Raw genomic sequence first — 17,106 nt, 5'->3', positions numbered from 1 at the left:
ACGATGTTTGCAATTTCAGGAATTTCATTGGACGGGCGCAATAGCCGAGTGGTTAAAGCGTTGGACTGTCAATCTGAGGGTCCCGGGTTCGAATCATGGTGACGGCGCCTGGTGGGTAAAGGGTGGAGATTTTTACGATCTCCCAGGTCAACATATGTGCAGACCTGCTAGTGCCTGAACCCCCTTCGTGTGTATATGCAAGCAGAAGATCAAATACGTACGTTAAAGATCCTGTAATCCATGTCAGCGTTCGGTGAGTTATGGAAACAAGAACATACCCAGCATGCACACCCCTGAAAACGGAGTATGGCTGCCTACATGGCGGGGTAAAAACGGTCATACACGTAAAAGCCCACTCGTGTGCATACGAGTGAACGCAGAAGAAGACGAAGAAGAAGGAATTTCATTTTGTTTTGGCAACAGTAAGTGGAGCATAACCAGGTGGTCATGAACACTTGTTGACAGTGAATGTAAGAAATCATAGATTTTCAAGTTTCATTCTTTAATGGGCATGTGACTTTTTTTTTCTTCTTCTTTTCTTCCCTCATCCACTAATCTCACTCTCTTCAGAAGGCCTTATCTGGTGGGGACTGGTTCTTTAGGATTAGAGGGACTGATTGGTTGATCGACAATTCATTGACAATAGCTTTTTTTTTTTTTAGCTGTCATGCCGAGGGGGTGTAATTTCTGATAATGAAAATCTGGAAGATTCAAAAACGGCAAAAAGGAAATAATGAACAACGAAGATTCACAAACTACACGGTATCCACAGACACTGTGATCAAAATAAGAGAGAGAGATGGGTGGAGGGGGGGGGGGGGAAGGGGGGGGGGGGTTCCATGCTCATTAAACACATGTAAGAACCCACTGCTCAAATGTCTCACTGCCACAGACAAACACCAATGCCTGTAGAGGACAGATGAGGTAAAGATGAAAACGGACTACAGTGACACACTCCCCCCCCCCCCCAGGGGGAGCTGCCCAAATCAGCACAGAGAACTCCTTGTGAAGAGAACACAACTCTAAAACCAACACCGTGGCCAAACTGGCCACATACAACACATATAACAGGAGAAACCACACACACACACACACACACACACACACAGAGTCACACAAGTGTTAACTGATTTGAGTTATGAAAAGTTTCATCTATGTCTGATTGGTGATTTCATTTGGGTTGTGATCCAAACAATGAATATTCATTAATCGCACATGAGCATTCTTCAAAGAAAAGAATTTTTTAAACGTGTGTATTCACACACGCGCGCGCGCGCGTGCGCGCGCGCCTTCTTAACAATTAACCCTGCTTTTAAAAAAAGGAATGGTTCTGAACAGATTATACATACATGACATAAAGTGATAAAAAAAAAGACTGTACAATACAATGCTATATTTTTGAAGGGATGCATTAAAACATGCTTTTATCCATGTTTTTCACAAATGTGTCAAAGTTTGAGTGAGCGCAAATGTGTGTGCATACGTCTGTGTATATCTTTGAGCATTGCAAGTGAAAAATATGTGTGTTTTTTTCCAATCACACTAACTAAATATCAACAACAACAACAAAATAAACGTTTTCAATGCATACAGATCAGAGAGAATGGAATAAAATCATTTATTCCACTGATGCTTTGCTTTTCATTTCCTCAGACCCTACAACATGAATTCCCCCTCATTACTTACAGGCATCACATACTCTGTCCTCTTTCTGAGTCATTCATAGTCCTGGTTTTCAGGGTCTGTTAATCAAGGATTTTTCTTTGGCACCTCGCGTTGACTTGGAGTTTGAAATTCAGTTTCAAGGGCTGGTCAAAACATGCACACTGATCCATATACGATGTATACATCTGCTTAAAAAAAACATTAAAGGAACAGAGGCCTGACCTACACATAAACCCAACGCATTTAATGGCAGATCTTGAGGGACAACCCGAGGCTTGCATAAAGCAATCACATCAAATATAATAAAATGATTTTTTTTAATAAATAAATAAACAAATACACTGAATTGTGATAAAAATGAAGAAGACACAGAAGACAAAGGAACGAAGTAAAAGATAAGAAACTTGGAATCCCAGCAAAAGTGTGGAAGCGCCCCTCAATCTTTCCCCTTGTGCAGTTTGAACACAGCCACTCGCGACCTCTCCGCCTCGGTGACGGCCACCACGATAGAACCGTCCCGGGACAGCTGCAGCTGTCGAACTCTGGTCCCCAGTTTCATGGAGGCCACCTGGGTCCCTGCGCTGGCCGCCCACAACTTCAGCACCCCGTTGTGACACACTGACAGCACTGTGGAGTTGTCAGGTGTGAAGCGCACGTGGGACACCTGTGGTGATGGAGAAAGTGACCTTTACTTCCTGGAGTGACAGGAGCTGACATGCACGGTGATAAGTCTTGGGGTCGGCTGCATGAGCGAGCTTGGCAGTTCTAAGTTTGCTTAGAGTTTGGAATGTTCCAAAGTCCACCGTAAACTTCATGTACTTAGGAACACTTTTAGCTCAAAGCAAACACAGCGCAGCAAGGATCGTCTCATGCAGGTCAACCCTGGAGTGAAGAACCTTGGGGTTCCAGCACCAGGAAAATCCTCAAACTGATTCCACGATCTATACCAAGAGGAAGTCTAGGAGTTCTGGCTCTCTCATTTCTGATCTGAATTCAGTGTCCAGTACCGCATTTGCAGCGTGGAGGGGTTGTTAATGTCAGACTGAGAGTGTGTGAGATTTTGCGTGTGAGGATGCACACACATGCACATATGCACACTTTTACACACACACACACACACACACACACACACACACACACACACTCACTCACTCACTCACTCACTCACTCACTCACTCACACACGTCTACAAATACAGATTTGCAAACATATACAAGCATACAAGATGCATGCACACCCAAACATGCATGCACACACACACACTCACACACACACACAAAAACCACGCCCACCACCACCACTGCCACCACACACACACACACACACACACACCACCACCACCACCACCACCACCACTGCCACCACACTCACACACACACACACACACACACACACACACACACCAACACCCACGCCTGTCTCAGACTTACAGGAGCCTGGTGCTTGGCAGCCGGCGCTTTCATCCCTACAGGGTGACCGGACTCGAATTCATACACGAACATGTAGCCGTCCTCAGAGCCCGCCGCCTGCAGGTCCCCCTTGGGTGAGCGTGCCCCGCAGATGTTGGCTCCAGCCGCGGCCTTCACCCAGTCCGGTCGGTAGAACATAGTCTTCCGCGTGGACTTGCTCAGCCGCTGGTCGCACTTTCCCGTGGGGATGTCCCAAAAGATGAGCCAGCGACGGGTGGCCAAGAGCATGGTGTTACCCGTGTAGGGCTGTATGCTGTGCGAGAGGGGGTTTGGGGGGTTGGAGGGGGTTGGGGGGGAGGGAGTTTGGAGGGGGTTGGGGGGGGGGGAGAGAGAGAGAGAGAGTGGGAAAAGTTACAGAATTATGTTCGAACTTGGGTTGTTGTTTTTTTGTTCCGTTTTCTAACTTGGTTTTCTTTGAAAGATAATGATAATAATGATAATAATCAGGTACCAGTTACTTTTTTTTTATAGCTGTTAAAAAAAAACCGAGTATTTTGCAGACACATACACTCTAACACACACACACACACACACACACACACACACACACACACACACGCATCCATCCATGCACACACACACACACACACACACACACACACACACACACTTTACTCACTCGACTCCCAAGGTCGGTACTTTGGTGAGAGGGCGGAAACACTGCTGAGCCACACCGCTGGACCCATTGAGATCCACAGCAGAGAAGCGACAGCGGTGGCGCTGTGGGATGAGGTTTTTTCCTTTCTTCCACATGGCTGCCACAGCCTCGTAGTCCTTCTCCGAGATTGTCACCTGGACCGCGACAACAAAAGTGATACTGTCAGGTAGGTAGGTATATCACGTGTGAAAAGTGTAGAATTTCAGTTCACTTATTCACTTGTCTTCTTCTTCTTCTTCTTCTTCTTCTTCTTCGTTCGTGGGCTGCAACTCCCACGTTCACTCGTATGAACACGAGTGGGATTTTACGAGTGTGACTGTTTTTACCCCGCCATGTAAGCAGCCATACTCCGTTTTCGGGGGTGTGCATGCTGGGAATGTTCTTGTTTCCATAATCAACCGAACGCTGACATGGATTACAGGATCTTTCACGTGCGTATTTGATCTTCTGCTTGCGTATACACACGAAGGGGGATCAGGCACTAGCAGGTCTGCACATATGTTGACCTGGTAGATCGGAAGAATCTCCACCCTTTACCCACCAGGCGCCGTGACCGAGATTCGAACCCCGGACCCTCAGATTGAAAGTCCAACGCTTTAACCACTCGGCTACTGCGCCCGTCAATTGAGGAGGGGGGAAAGGGGTCTCGCTAGATTATGGCGACACGTTTTCACATGTCAGAATTCCATGTAGACAAATCTGTTGTGAACAGGAATGTTGTAATGCAATACAATATCATGCAACTCTCTATATAGGCTAGAGAGACAGACAGACAGACAGACAGACACATCGATATACAGAGTGACATGCAGTGAGTAAGAAAGCAACTGTGTGTGAGAGGGTATAAATATAACAATTATACATATTTTGATACAAAGATATGAACGCTTTATCCACACTAAAAATTAAAAAAATATTTAAAAAAAAGAAAAAAAAGAGGGCTTTGAATGGTTCGGGGATATAGCCTAAATGTTCCGTTATTTTAACGATGCTTGTGGACTCCATCAGATTAATGATTTACGTTTAGATCAACAAAAAGAAAGAACGAATAACACCTCAAAGTCTGGACAAGTCTGGAAAACAGAGAATGGAAATCTTACAAGTGTTCATCACCATTATGCTGAAAATAACTAAAGGAAACAGGGGAAAGTTCCGATGGACAGAAGACTGAAGAGTTGTCGTTCCTCACCTGGAAGGTGACGTAGCGCTCCGAAGCGGACAGAACCATGTCAATACTGACATAGCCATAGCCCAGCTGAACGGTGAGGGTCTTGGACACGTGGCCAGACTTCCCATCCAGGTCCACCCTCTGCAGGACCAGGTGTGGCTGTTCAGACAGCACCAAGAGGGACTGCTGGTTGGAGGTCACTGTATAGCACAGTACATTCTGCGGAATGAGGTCATCGCAGACTGTGCTACTGGTGTCGAGCCGTATCACCTTGAGGCATTTCCTGTCCTTGTCCAGAACAACGCACTGTGAGAACGCCACGGGACGGACGGCGTGCCCTGCGATGCCGACAGAGAACGATCTGAGCTTTTTCAGGGAATCTGTCGCCCATACCGCCACATTCCCATCAGCAGCAAAGGTGATCAGCTCCTGGCCAGTCTCATCAAACGCGATGCTGATGACATTGGTATAAGAGTTCAGAGAATCTGCATCAGGTGGATTTTGCCTATCAGCAGAAGGGCCCAAAGGAGAAGAGGGGGAGGAGGAGGCGGAAGATGCTATCATGGCAGAGATGGCAGCACCATCCCACACCTTGACAAGACCTGAACAAGTGAGAACAGTAATGGCTTCACCAATGAACCTCAGGTAAGAGATACCCTGAGAATGTCCCGTGAAAGTGACCAGGACTTTCCCACTTCTGGTGTAGACAGCAATGTCACCATCTTGGTCAGACACCACCACACGATCCTCTTCCCAGACAACGTCAAAATCGGACACGGCCTTTTTGTGAGAGACCGTATCCAGCTTGGTGCTTTGAGCGACATCGATGAACTGAACGTCCGTCTTGTCACTCAGAATCGCCACCACCTGTTCTATACTTGAGACTCTCAGCTGGGAAACTTGCCCACAGGCTACTGAAGGCTTCTCCGTGAAAGGCTGCGTCTGAACGACCACCAGGCTGCATGAGTCATTGTTGCTTGGCTGCATGACACATACAACAAACTGTTCCTCAGCAGTTACTGACAGGAGAGAGTGGGTCAGAGACCCTTTAAACTCAACAAGTGCAGGTTTATCAGCCCCAGATTTCCATTGTGCAACAAAGTTTTGATGGTCTGAAACATTCCCCGAACCAATGATGCTGCTAGAATCCACGCAGCATGGAATGATGGACTGAATGACATGGCTTTGAGCACTGCCAAGAGACAACACTCTCGGGCTGCTCAGATCCCTATCAACAACAGATGCCTGGTTTCCAGCAAACAGGCTGATGCCTGTCCCATCACTGCCAACACTAATTTTCATACCTGCAGTTGTTTTGGGAACCACCTTGCTTTCCTTGAAGATGCCAGTAACTTCTTTGGACACTTCTTTTCCTGAAGCCTTCATCTTGCACTTAAGACTTTCGGCAGACGCCCAAACGTACCCCTGACCATCAGCGATCAGCTTTATATCAGAGATGTTGGACTCCAGGAGAACATCCATCACCTCAGAGCTGCCAATGTTGATGACAGCAAAGCTGCTGACGTCTTCATCAACAGACACTTTCTCCAAGAGAACGCAGTCTCCAGTTTGATCAACGACACGAGCGAAGCCACTCAGCAACAAACTGGGGTCCCCAGGTCGCGGTGCCAGACAAGGCAGGCATGGAATTAACTGAGGTTTGTCACTGCTGGTGAGGAACAGCTCTGCCTGATGTTTTAGCTCATTCAGATGTCTGAATGATGAAGACACAGACAAAGAGGCAATGAGACTGAAAGCAAAACTACGGAGGTTGAGAAGTGAGTTCCGCTGAGATTCCATGAAATTCCTGAGAATGAGCAGTTCCTCATCAGGGTGCATGGTGAGGAAGTCCCCCAGATCTCCCAACACTCTGTCCACCCCCAGTGCCATCAACTTTGTGCTGAGGAAGCTGAGGTTGGCGAAGACTGAGGCTTTGGCCTCATCTGGTGACAACAGATCTTTCATGTGCATTAGATGGTATGTCACACATTCAAGCTTTCTGGTGTTGTTGACACTCGTTGGTTGAGGGGTTGTCTGTCTGTCTGCATCCTTCACAAACAGATTTTTGCGGTTGCTGAGAGTGATGCTCTTTTTGACCCCATCTTCAGCCAGAAACATCTGATACAACACTGCGTGAAGGGCAGCACCGTCCATGCCAGAAGCATAACGCTCTGTGGCTGTCTCTATGAACTGGCGATGGTACCAGTACAGTGTTGTTTTGCCCTGAGACAACCGCTCCACCAAATATTCTCGAAGGTCATAGCGAATGCGGGCCCAAAGAACTGGTGGAATGCGTACGATTCCTGGAACTGGTGGGTCATGGAACTTGTAGACTTCATCCAAAGCTGTGTCACAGCATGACAGTGCATCCTCAAGTTCAACATCTGACAAACCGTTCAGTCCCACGGTCAGAAGTCCAAGAGCGCTCTGAACCAACTGGCGCCCAAACTTGACCTCCAGTTCATCGTACAGTGCATTGATGGCCAGACTAATTGAACCTGGAATGGAAGCCGGGTCAGGGGAGAGAAAGGATGGATAGCTGACAGCCTCGTCCATCAGCAGCTTGAGGTACAAGGGACTGGGGCTACCTGCGAAAGCTTTCAGAACAACACTCAGTTGTTCTTCAGTGATCTTGCGATTTCTCAGTTGCAGGTATTTCTGGACAATCTGCTGACCTGTAGCTTGTGGTAAAAGTGGTACAGCACAGTAACACTTTGGGTCTGGCAAAATCTGTTTCAGTTTTTTCAGGATTCCATGTTCTTCAGGCAGTGTAGAGACAATGAGCTTGATGTTTTGGGGCAGAGTGGTAGGCAGCCAGTCCATGGAGTAAGCATCATTGGTAGGTGCCAGCTGATCCAAGGAGTCCAGAAGAATGATGGCAGGCTTCTTTAGTTTGGAGGAAACCCTTCTCAGAAGACGTGGAGCATAGGCTTTCAGCCCTTTCCATGAGGTGTAGTTGAGCCTCTCCATAAGGATGTTAGTGCTGTCAGCCAGCTGGCCACACACATTGAAGAGAACATTTCTGACATCAATGCTTTGTGGAGAGGTGCCCAGAAATCGGATCATGCCGACATGCCCCCCGGGCAGCCAGGTCTTCAGACTCTTCATGATCATGGCCATGACAGAAGTCTTTCCAGCTCCAGAAGGGGCATGGATAATGAAAGGCTTTCGGGTGGAAAAATCAAGGACATATTCCTTTGCTTTCATCAGCACCTCGTCCTGCCCGCAAAACGATTCACACTTGCTGTTGCAAAAACGCAGATGATGCAGTACTTCGTTGTATCTAGTGTACCATTCCCGCTGTCTGACTTTGGCTTGGCGTTGGTCGAGACCTTGGTTGATGAGGGACGATACTCTGCTGAGGAAAGTACTGCAGAACTGCGAGATGTACTGCTCGTGTTCAGGGAACTTCTCTGGGTCGATGCCTCCTTCGTGCCATTGGGTGGAGAGTGAGACCACGTTGTTTCCGTTTAGTTTACCCTTCACTTTCCCAAGCAGGTCTGTGATCATGGCCCCTGTGTCCTTGTCTTCATGCGGCTGGAAACAAAGAGACAAATGCAAAAAGTGCCTTGAAAGGTTAAAAAAAAAATCAAACTAGTCATCTAAAATGCATCGACTTGGTTTAAACGTAGACACTGTTTCCTTAGTGTACTGTTTTTTTTTTTTTAAAGGCATGTCTGTTTTTGTGGATAAAAACAAGCTCTGTGCTCTGTGAACGATCTTTTGTGCTATATCATTTGATGAAAATCAACTATAACGCAGACAGAAACAAAGACTTGCCACACAAACAATACTGCGTTCCAAATCTCTCAGGGGCCGACATTAGCTGCCAAACCCATGAACTGGGAGCAGCATGCATATCCATGCCTCACAACGAGTATTTCAAATTACACCAGTTCATGCATTTGATGGCATTGTTTTTAAAACAAATATTATATTATTTCATGAATAATATCCTGAATAAGACCAGCAAGAATTCATGATAACTGTGGTTTTACAACAAACTACATTATTTCATGAATAATATTATGGCAGAAAAACCCAACCTACCTGCCCATCTTTTTTCAGAATGTCAATGTACTTTTCAGCCATTTTTTGAGAGAGGGCATCTTTAGTCAAGCCTGTCAGGTCACGTATGAAGAACATGGTGTGTTGGTCAGGGCTGGATGCTTGGACTATGCCATTGATAATCTCATGGTCTGTCACTGCAGGAACAATCACCACAGGTGCCATCTGAGACAAACGTGTGTGTGTGTGTGTGTGTGTGTGTGTGTGTGTGTGTGTGTGTGTGTGTGTGTGTGTGTGTGTGTGTGTGTGTTTGTGTGAGTGTGCGCGTGTGTGTGTGTTTGTGTGTGTGTTCATACATACGTGTATATGTGTGTATTATGTGTGTATTGTTTGCATCTGTGACGTTGAGGTAGCAGATGACTTTGAAAGGAAACATAATCCCAAACGAAACGAAATTCACTTTTCAGAATCTTCAAAATATGACGTATTCCAAGTTAAGTTTCTTTTCTGAAATGACGTGGAAAGAAGATATTATCTTCCTTTCAAAAGAAGTGCACTAAAATCTTATCACGCCATCCTCAATTTATGAAAAAAACGTTTTGAATAATATATATAGGCCTCTAATCTACAGTCGGTTACTTTCAGCACAGACTGATTTATGGGTACTGTACAAACCATACACAACTGCATAAAATGCATAAAGTTAATGTGTCTAAGTTTCAAATCTAGCCTCTTATTTTCAGCCTGAACTAAACTGATTGATGGAAATTGGTAAGACTAATGCATAGTAAAGTGCACGAATGTATTCAGCACAGATCAGATTAATCTGATAACCATGACACTTTAATAAACAAAAACACACACACACACACAAAAAATCAAGGGGACTGGACAAAATAGTGCAAAATTCAAGTTATGTCATATCTTAACAGGTCGGTGATCACTTTTTTGTGGAAAAAAATCATTTCTGGATTGCCACACTATCTACCTGACATGAAATGCTGTCTCCATGACATCTCTGAGATCTTCTTTGCCTTGTAAGCTGATCTGGCGGCAGCCTGCATGACTGCTCGGAGACGTCCGTCTGTGTCATTCCATGCTTTCAAGTCCTGTTGCCTCTGTTCCTCTTTGCCAGGTGTCATGTCTCCATAGTGACGATAGTAAGTTCTGATTGGCTGAAGAAGAAAAAAAAGATTATGGCTTTTAAAGGCTTATCAGTCCTGAAGCGCTTTCATATTTCAGGCAACTTATTCTGATTCTCTTGTGACAATTTTTTTTTTTTTTTTTCAAAAAGTACGTTTAACAAAACTGCTTTCTATTTCTATGGAAAAACTGTGTTTTTTACCATGCAGACAGCTCATATTTACAACAAGTAACAAAATCAAAATGAAAGGGACAAAATCCCTTTAAAATTGTCTCAATCTAAGCATCTGTAACTGTTGAATGACTGCCGGAGCAGTGAGAAGGCACAATACGTACTTGCAGAACATACATAGGGGGCACAGCATTGTCATCCCTCTTGTACCATTTCTCCACCACAGGAATGTCTGGCAGATTTAGAGACTTGGCTTCGGCCATCAGGATCTCAAACTCGGCCACAGGTATCTCCACAACGAGGGGACGATGCATGCCGTAGCGATGGCCCATGATGCCCTGGTAAAACATCACAAGTGGCCTCAGCAATCATTAATTAACTGACTGATGCATGATGTGCTGCGCAACAGTTAGGTCACTAAGTGATTGGTCATTACAGTTTGCTGGGTAGCAACATACAGGCAGGGATTTCTTTTCCCTCGGTGTGTTTTGTTGGGATTGTGTGTGAAAATGTGTGTGTGTGTGTGTGTGTGTGTGTGTGTGTGTGTGTGTGTGTGTGCGCGTAAAATGTTTGTATTGTCCATTTAGAAATAATTAATATGTTTCATGACCAGCTGTTTGCAAGCAGATAAGCAGATCACTTTTGACACATTCTTCACTTCTGGTAAAGCTTATTTCCTTGGGATATATGTTCTCATTTTCACAATTCAAAAACTGATTCAATGAAAATAAAAAGAGAAACAACTGTATCATAAGCATTGGAATGATACATACAATTACACACTGTCATATACAACGAACACAGAAGTGAGAGTCCACACACACACACACACACACACACGCGCACACACACACACACACACACACACACACACACAGAGACACACACAAACACACACACATACACACACACACACACACACACACACACGCACACACACACACACACACACACACACTATCCAGCAACACTCCTCACCACAAAGTTGGGACCAAGTGACACGTCCTGACAATTCTTGATCTCCTGAAGACAGACTTTGGTGCCAGAGTGATCGTTCTGCGTCTCGGCTGTCAGGCCCCAGCGCAGGTCAACCACCTGGAAATCCAGGTCAAACTGCGCACAGTGTTGGCGTAGCTGGGGATACACCTGCCTGGCCAGCATGTTGCGCTCTGCTCTCATGTCTGTAATGGTCATGCAATTTTTCTTCTTCTTTTTTTTTCAAGATTCTTCAGAACCAACAGAGTAGTTTAAAAGTAATTATCAGCTAGGAAAAAGTAATAGAAAATTGCCATTGTGTGTGTGTGTGTGTAGTGAACTCGATTTGTGTGTGCTGTGTGTGTGTGTGTGTGTGTGTGTGCGTGTGTGTACACTTCTATATCACTGTGGTGGGAGTGGGGGTGTGGGGGGTGGGCATGTACTGGTGTGTGCATATTGACTTTTTTGTTTTTGTTATTCTCCAAATCAGATTTATTCTTCTGGTTTTACTTTATTCACCTCTTCTTCATTCTTTTCAGCTGTCAACACTTTGGGAAATTAATGTTGTACACACACACATTAAAAAACAAAACAAAACAAAAAAAACAAGAAAAACAACATAAGCTGATAGCCAGCAATAAAATCCAACCACTGACCACTGAATGTTGATGACAAAAAAATGCGAACAATGGAGCGAGGCAGATGAGGAAGATCCTCTAAATCTCCTTCTATCATCAAGTTCAGTTTCTGTTCTGCTTCCCGGTCAAAGCCAGATTTGGAAGCTGAAATGTGTGAAACAGAAAACAGGTCTCTGAATTAAAAAAAAAAAAAAAAAAAATCTGTTAGAAGAATGAAAAAGAAAAGAACAGTGCCAGAAAAAATACTAATAAAACAACACACACACTGATATACAATTTGTGCAAGTAAACTTTATGAAGTTACAACAGAATGATGATTCTGTAATAATGAAAAAAGACAGGTTTGTAAAATCTGGCCTTTATCTACCAAATAATAATAATAATATATAATTATAATAATAATAATGATAAATATAATAATAATTATAATCATAATAAAAACTGCACTTGTATATTATGTCAGACTTCAAGTATCAAGACAAAAGTGACTGGTCAACAAGGACGCAAACCAAAGTTGCCTCTGAACATTTATCTCCCTTGGACCAACTCCCAGCAGCAGACTCTTGGAAAGTGTTTCCACCAAACCGATATCATTTTTGACATTTTACAGAAATGCTATACATAATTTGGACGTGAGAAATGAAACGAAAAACACAAACAGAGTAAGGTGTGCCTCTCTAAATTCAAAATATTTTTCAGTGACATACTTGGTTTAAAATTTTTTTAAAAATTCTAAACCCAATACTTTGAAAAATGACATATTTCAGATGCAGAGGAGATGGAAGGCTTGGGGGTAGGGGCAACAGTTGAGGCTTGACCACACACACACACACACACACACACACACACACACACACACACACACACACACACACTTTCAAATTCACAAAGGCCAATTTTCTGATTTCTTCAATCAATTACATATTAATGACAGTAAATCAAACAGTTAAACAGATATGTAGCTGGGGGGGGAAGACCTGAATATAACAGTTGGTTATGATTACTGTAATGAGAAATACAAATACTGAATAAAGATTGTTGTGCATTTATTCCACAACTAAACTACTCACTAATTTTCTCAGGATTTGCTTTTGCTATTCCTCCTCCTGTCCCTCCATTTGTTGATCTGAAAATTTGAAACAAAAAATAAATACACTGTAAAAGACAGATTTTTCTAATATATAGATCTGAAGAATCAATTTTATCAGCAATTATACAATATTATTCATCAAAACTGAAAGTGATTTGAATGTATTAATGTTGACATGTTTGTTGACAAATGAAATTGGTAAATAGACACATGCAACAAAAAAAATACCCAATTTTGTTGTGGTTTGCATTTCCAAACCAGAACAATCTGGGAGAACTCATACATTTATATGCACCTTTAGAAGCAAAATCCAACCACTCTAAATGCAGCACTTCTTCGGTTTCAGTTTCAGTAGCTCAAGGAGGCATCACTGCATTCGGACAAATCCATATACGCTACACCACATCTGCCAAGCAGATGTGTGACCAGCAGCGTAACCCAACGCGCTTTGTCAGGCCTTGAGCACTTCTTATGATTAGAGACTCACACATGTGAACGCTTATGATTCATTTTGCTATACAAGAAGCCACACACTTGTGTCTTTTGAAGACTTAACCATTGTTTCTGCAAAATAGAGACTGTTATGCTATGATCAAGTTGCTTTTACTGAGTGAAGAGCAATATCCAAATACATCAAGGTACAGTCCTAAGACCTTAGATGTAGACATCAAGAGTCTAGCCAGAAAAAATAATTACTCAGATTATCAACTGACTACCACCCATCTCCCCCCGAACACACTACATGACCCCTACTCCACCCTCATAAAAAAGCACATCACATGTTTCATATCTCAGAAAGCGAAAAGATGTTAAACACACACACACACACACACACACACACACACACACACTTTTACTACACCACCCCCTACCTCACCCTCCATACACAAATACATCACACATTTAGTATCACTCAAAGAGAAAAGATTTTAAATAGATGCACACAAACACACACACACACACACACACACACACACACACTTTTACTACACCACCCCCTACCTCACCCTCCATACACAAATACATCACACATTTAGTATCACTCAAAGAGAAAAGATTTTAAATAGATGCACACACACACACACACACACACACACACACACACACACACACACACACACACACACACACACACACACACACACACACACACACACACACACACACACATTTTTACAACACTGTCCCCCACCCCAAGTTCCATACACAAACACATCACACATTTTATATCACTCAAAGTTAAAAGATGTTAAACACACACACACACACACACACACACACACACACACACACTTTTACCACCACCCCTCCCCCGCCACACACACACTCACCACACGTTTAATATCAGTCAAATTGAAAAGATGTTAAGGGAAGAAACACACACACACACACACACACACACACACTTTTACTACACCACCCCCTACCTCACCCTCCATACACAAATACATCACGCATTTAGTATCACTCAAAGAGAAAAGATTTTAAATAGATGAACACACACACACACACACACACACACACACACACACACACACATTTTTACAACACTGTCCCCCACCCCAAGTTCCATACACAAACACATCACACATTTGATATCACTCAAAGTTAAAAGATGTTAAAGAAACACACACACACACACACACACACACACAAGTACACACACACACACACACACACACACACACACACACACACACATTTTACCACCACCCCTCCCCCGCCACACACACATTCACCACACGTTTAATATCAGTCAAATTGAAAAGATGTTAAGGGAAGAACACACACACACACACACACACACACACACACACACACACGCATCAAGACAAAGAGAAGAAATGTATGTGCAAACCAGAAATTTTCTGCATACACCTGACACATGCTGGCTTACCTGGCAGTCTCAGATGGTACAGTTCCTTTCTTCTGTGCAACATAAGGCTTTCTATTGACAGTCTACACAACAGACACACTGTTAGTTTATTTATTATCAAAACAGATCATTTCAAATGTTCAGTCTCTTTATTGTGTTTCTTACAGCATGTCCTTCACTCAGTGAAGTGACTTTTGCTTCTGAATACAAGGAAACAGGACAAGTTTAAAGAGAGATTCAAATCAAAAAAGAAAAGCACTGCCACAGCAGTATAGGCATCAAAACTGATTGCATCAACAACAACAAAAAAGAATTTAATCTGAAAAATATTTTCAGCCTAAGATAACATTAGCTTGACAATAATTATACACAGCAGCTTGTTCAATTGCATCAAGACAAATGTAATTTTGAAAAATATCATATATTTTTTTCAGTCAAATCATAAAGTTACTCTTTCACACACACACACACACACACACACACACACACACACACACACACACACACACAAAGAAAAAAAAAAGAGAGAGACAGAGAGAGATAACAGCCTCTTACCATTTTGCTGGCTGTATCAAATGATGACACCCGCTTTTGCAAAGGTGCACCTGTCCATGAATATAAGGACTGGTATTAAAAATTGGATTTATAGATTTGTTCAAATGAAACCAAAGAAACTAACTTCAGATTCTAAATGTTAAAACAATTAGTACAGGCAGGAAAAGAAACTCATACTGTTGCTGAGTTTGCACAAAAAGGACTTGACAGAAATTAGTTTAAAAAACAACAACAATCACAATATACTGAAGGCAGGTTAGGAAGAGGAGAGTGGGAAGAAGGGGTGGATAAAAATACTGAAAATATGAATATCCAACCCTTCAATATCTCTCCTTTTAGTTACTCACATTTCTTGTGTCAGAGAAGATTTGAATTCTTACATTATCTTTCAGAGATCGAAACACATATTCTGTGGAATATTCCACATGTTCTGTGGAAGACAATTTTTCAACATCAAGAATGAATTTTCCTGTTGCTTTTTAAAGAACAACTGTTCCTTTTCTGTAAATGGGTGAAATACCCACCTGCAATAAAAGCATACACATCATAAAGAACAAGCATTGTTTCATTGATGCACTTCAAAAGGTGGTCATGCATATACATGTGCAATTCACAGGCATAAATACCATCTTCATATTTAAGAAGACATTATAATATATATATATAAATATCTACTACTACTAGTGTGTAAAAGTAGAACCCAGGAGAGAAAAGTACTGATGGGAAAAAGTGCTTATGCAAACAATTGGATACAAGTCCATCTTAATGGGTGCAGCTTTTGTAATTCCTGCACTTAAAATTGAAAGGTCATTTTATCTTGGAAGTAAACTGTCTATAGTTACAGCAGAACTAGTGACTATAATGTTTGCATTGGAATATCTGATAAATCTCCCAGTAACTATATTCAGGGTCGTTTTATTGGTTGACTCAAAGTCAGTCTTGCATGCATTAGAATCGTTTGATATAGAAACTCGACCAGATCTTATTTTTGAAATATACTGTTCATTGCACATTCTATCAGCCAAAGGTACAACTACTGAATTTTGCTGGGTATCCTCTCATGTTGGTATAAAAGGAAATGAAATGGCCGACAGAGCGGCAAAAAAGGGTGCTCAAAGAATAGAGAATACTTTTGAAATAGTTATCAAACAGTCAGTTTCAGAATGTTGCAGACTTCTAGAATCTTCAATATGGAGCAGATGTCAAGCTAGTTCTGATGACAGGTTTTCATACCCAAAGGAAAAGGGGTTTATAACTGAAATTACATGATACAAATTGATGGATTTTCCATCATTCTATCATAGACTGGTAACCTCTCTGGTGTCTCGAATATGACTAGACACTTTCAAGACAAAGTATAGCAAAAATTGTTTATTGTGTTTGTGGTAAACAGATCACACGAAATCATATTTTGTTTCAGTGTCAAACGATTGTCAGGTTACTTCCAAAGTCTTGTTAAGTTAGAACATTTTCAGAACAAAACATAAAAGAAATAATGTCCAACCAATGTCCAACCTGACTGAAGAGGAGAGTCCAACCTGACTGAAATTGCTGAATCCCTGTTACATTGTCCAGTAGGAGTGTTTCTGTGATGTAATCTTCTGATATTGAACTTCATTGATTTTTTCGTTTATGGTATTTATGTTGTTAATTGCCGTTACAAAGATATTTACGAATTGTTGATTCCAT

At 42.5% G+C, this 17,106-nt stretch overlaps 1 protein-coding gene across 1 annotated transcript; it reads right to left on the bottom strand.

Annotated features, from left to right (window-relative positions):
* Positions 1 to 830: 830 nt before the first annotated feature.
* On the bottom strand, positions 831 to 15,466 carry LOC143283131 (NACHT domain- and WD repeat-containing protein 1-like). Its single transcript, XM_076589275.1, has 12 exons — positions 15,418 to 15,466; positions 14,884 to 14,945; positions 12,967 to 13,022; positions 11,915 to 12,040; positions 11,262 to 11,464; positions 10,448 to 10,621; positions 9,957 to 10,143; positions 9,011 to 9,165; positions 4,982 to 8,497; positions 3,754 to 3,926; positions 3,096 to 3,387; positions 831 to 2,329 (listed from the first exon to the last, which is right to left on the bottom strand). Exons 1-12 carry the CDS (start codon positions 15,418 to 15,420, stop codon positions 2,102 to 2,104), a joined length of 5,175 nt encoding a protein of 1,724 aa, XP_076445390.1. The 5' UTR covers positions 15,421 to 15,466; the 3' UTR covers positions 831 to 2,101.
* Positions 15,467 to 17,106: the final 1,640 nt, after the last annotated feature.

The sequence above is a fragment of the Babylonia areolata genome, chromosome 1 (assembly GCF_041734735.1).
Source record: "Babylonia areolata isolate BAREFJ2019XMU chromosome 1, ASM4173473v1, whole genome shotgun sequence".
Classification (NCBI taxonomy): Eukaryota; Metazoa; Mollusca; class Gastropoda; order Neogastropoda; family Buccinidae; genus Babylonia; species Babylonia areolata.
Note: the sequence above shows the minus strand (reverse complement) of the source record. Positions and strands in the feature narration are given on the sequence as shown.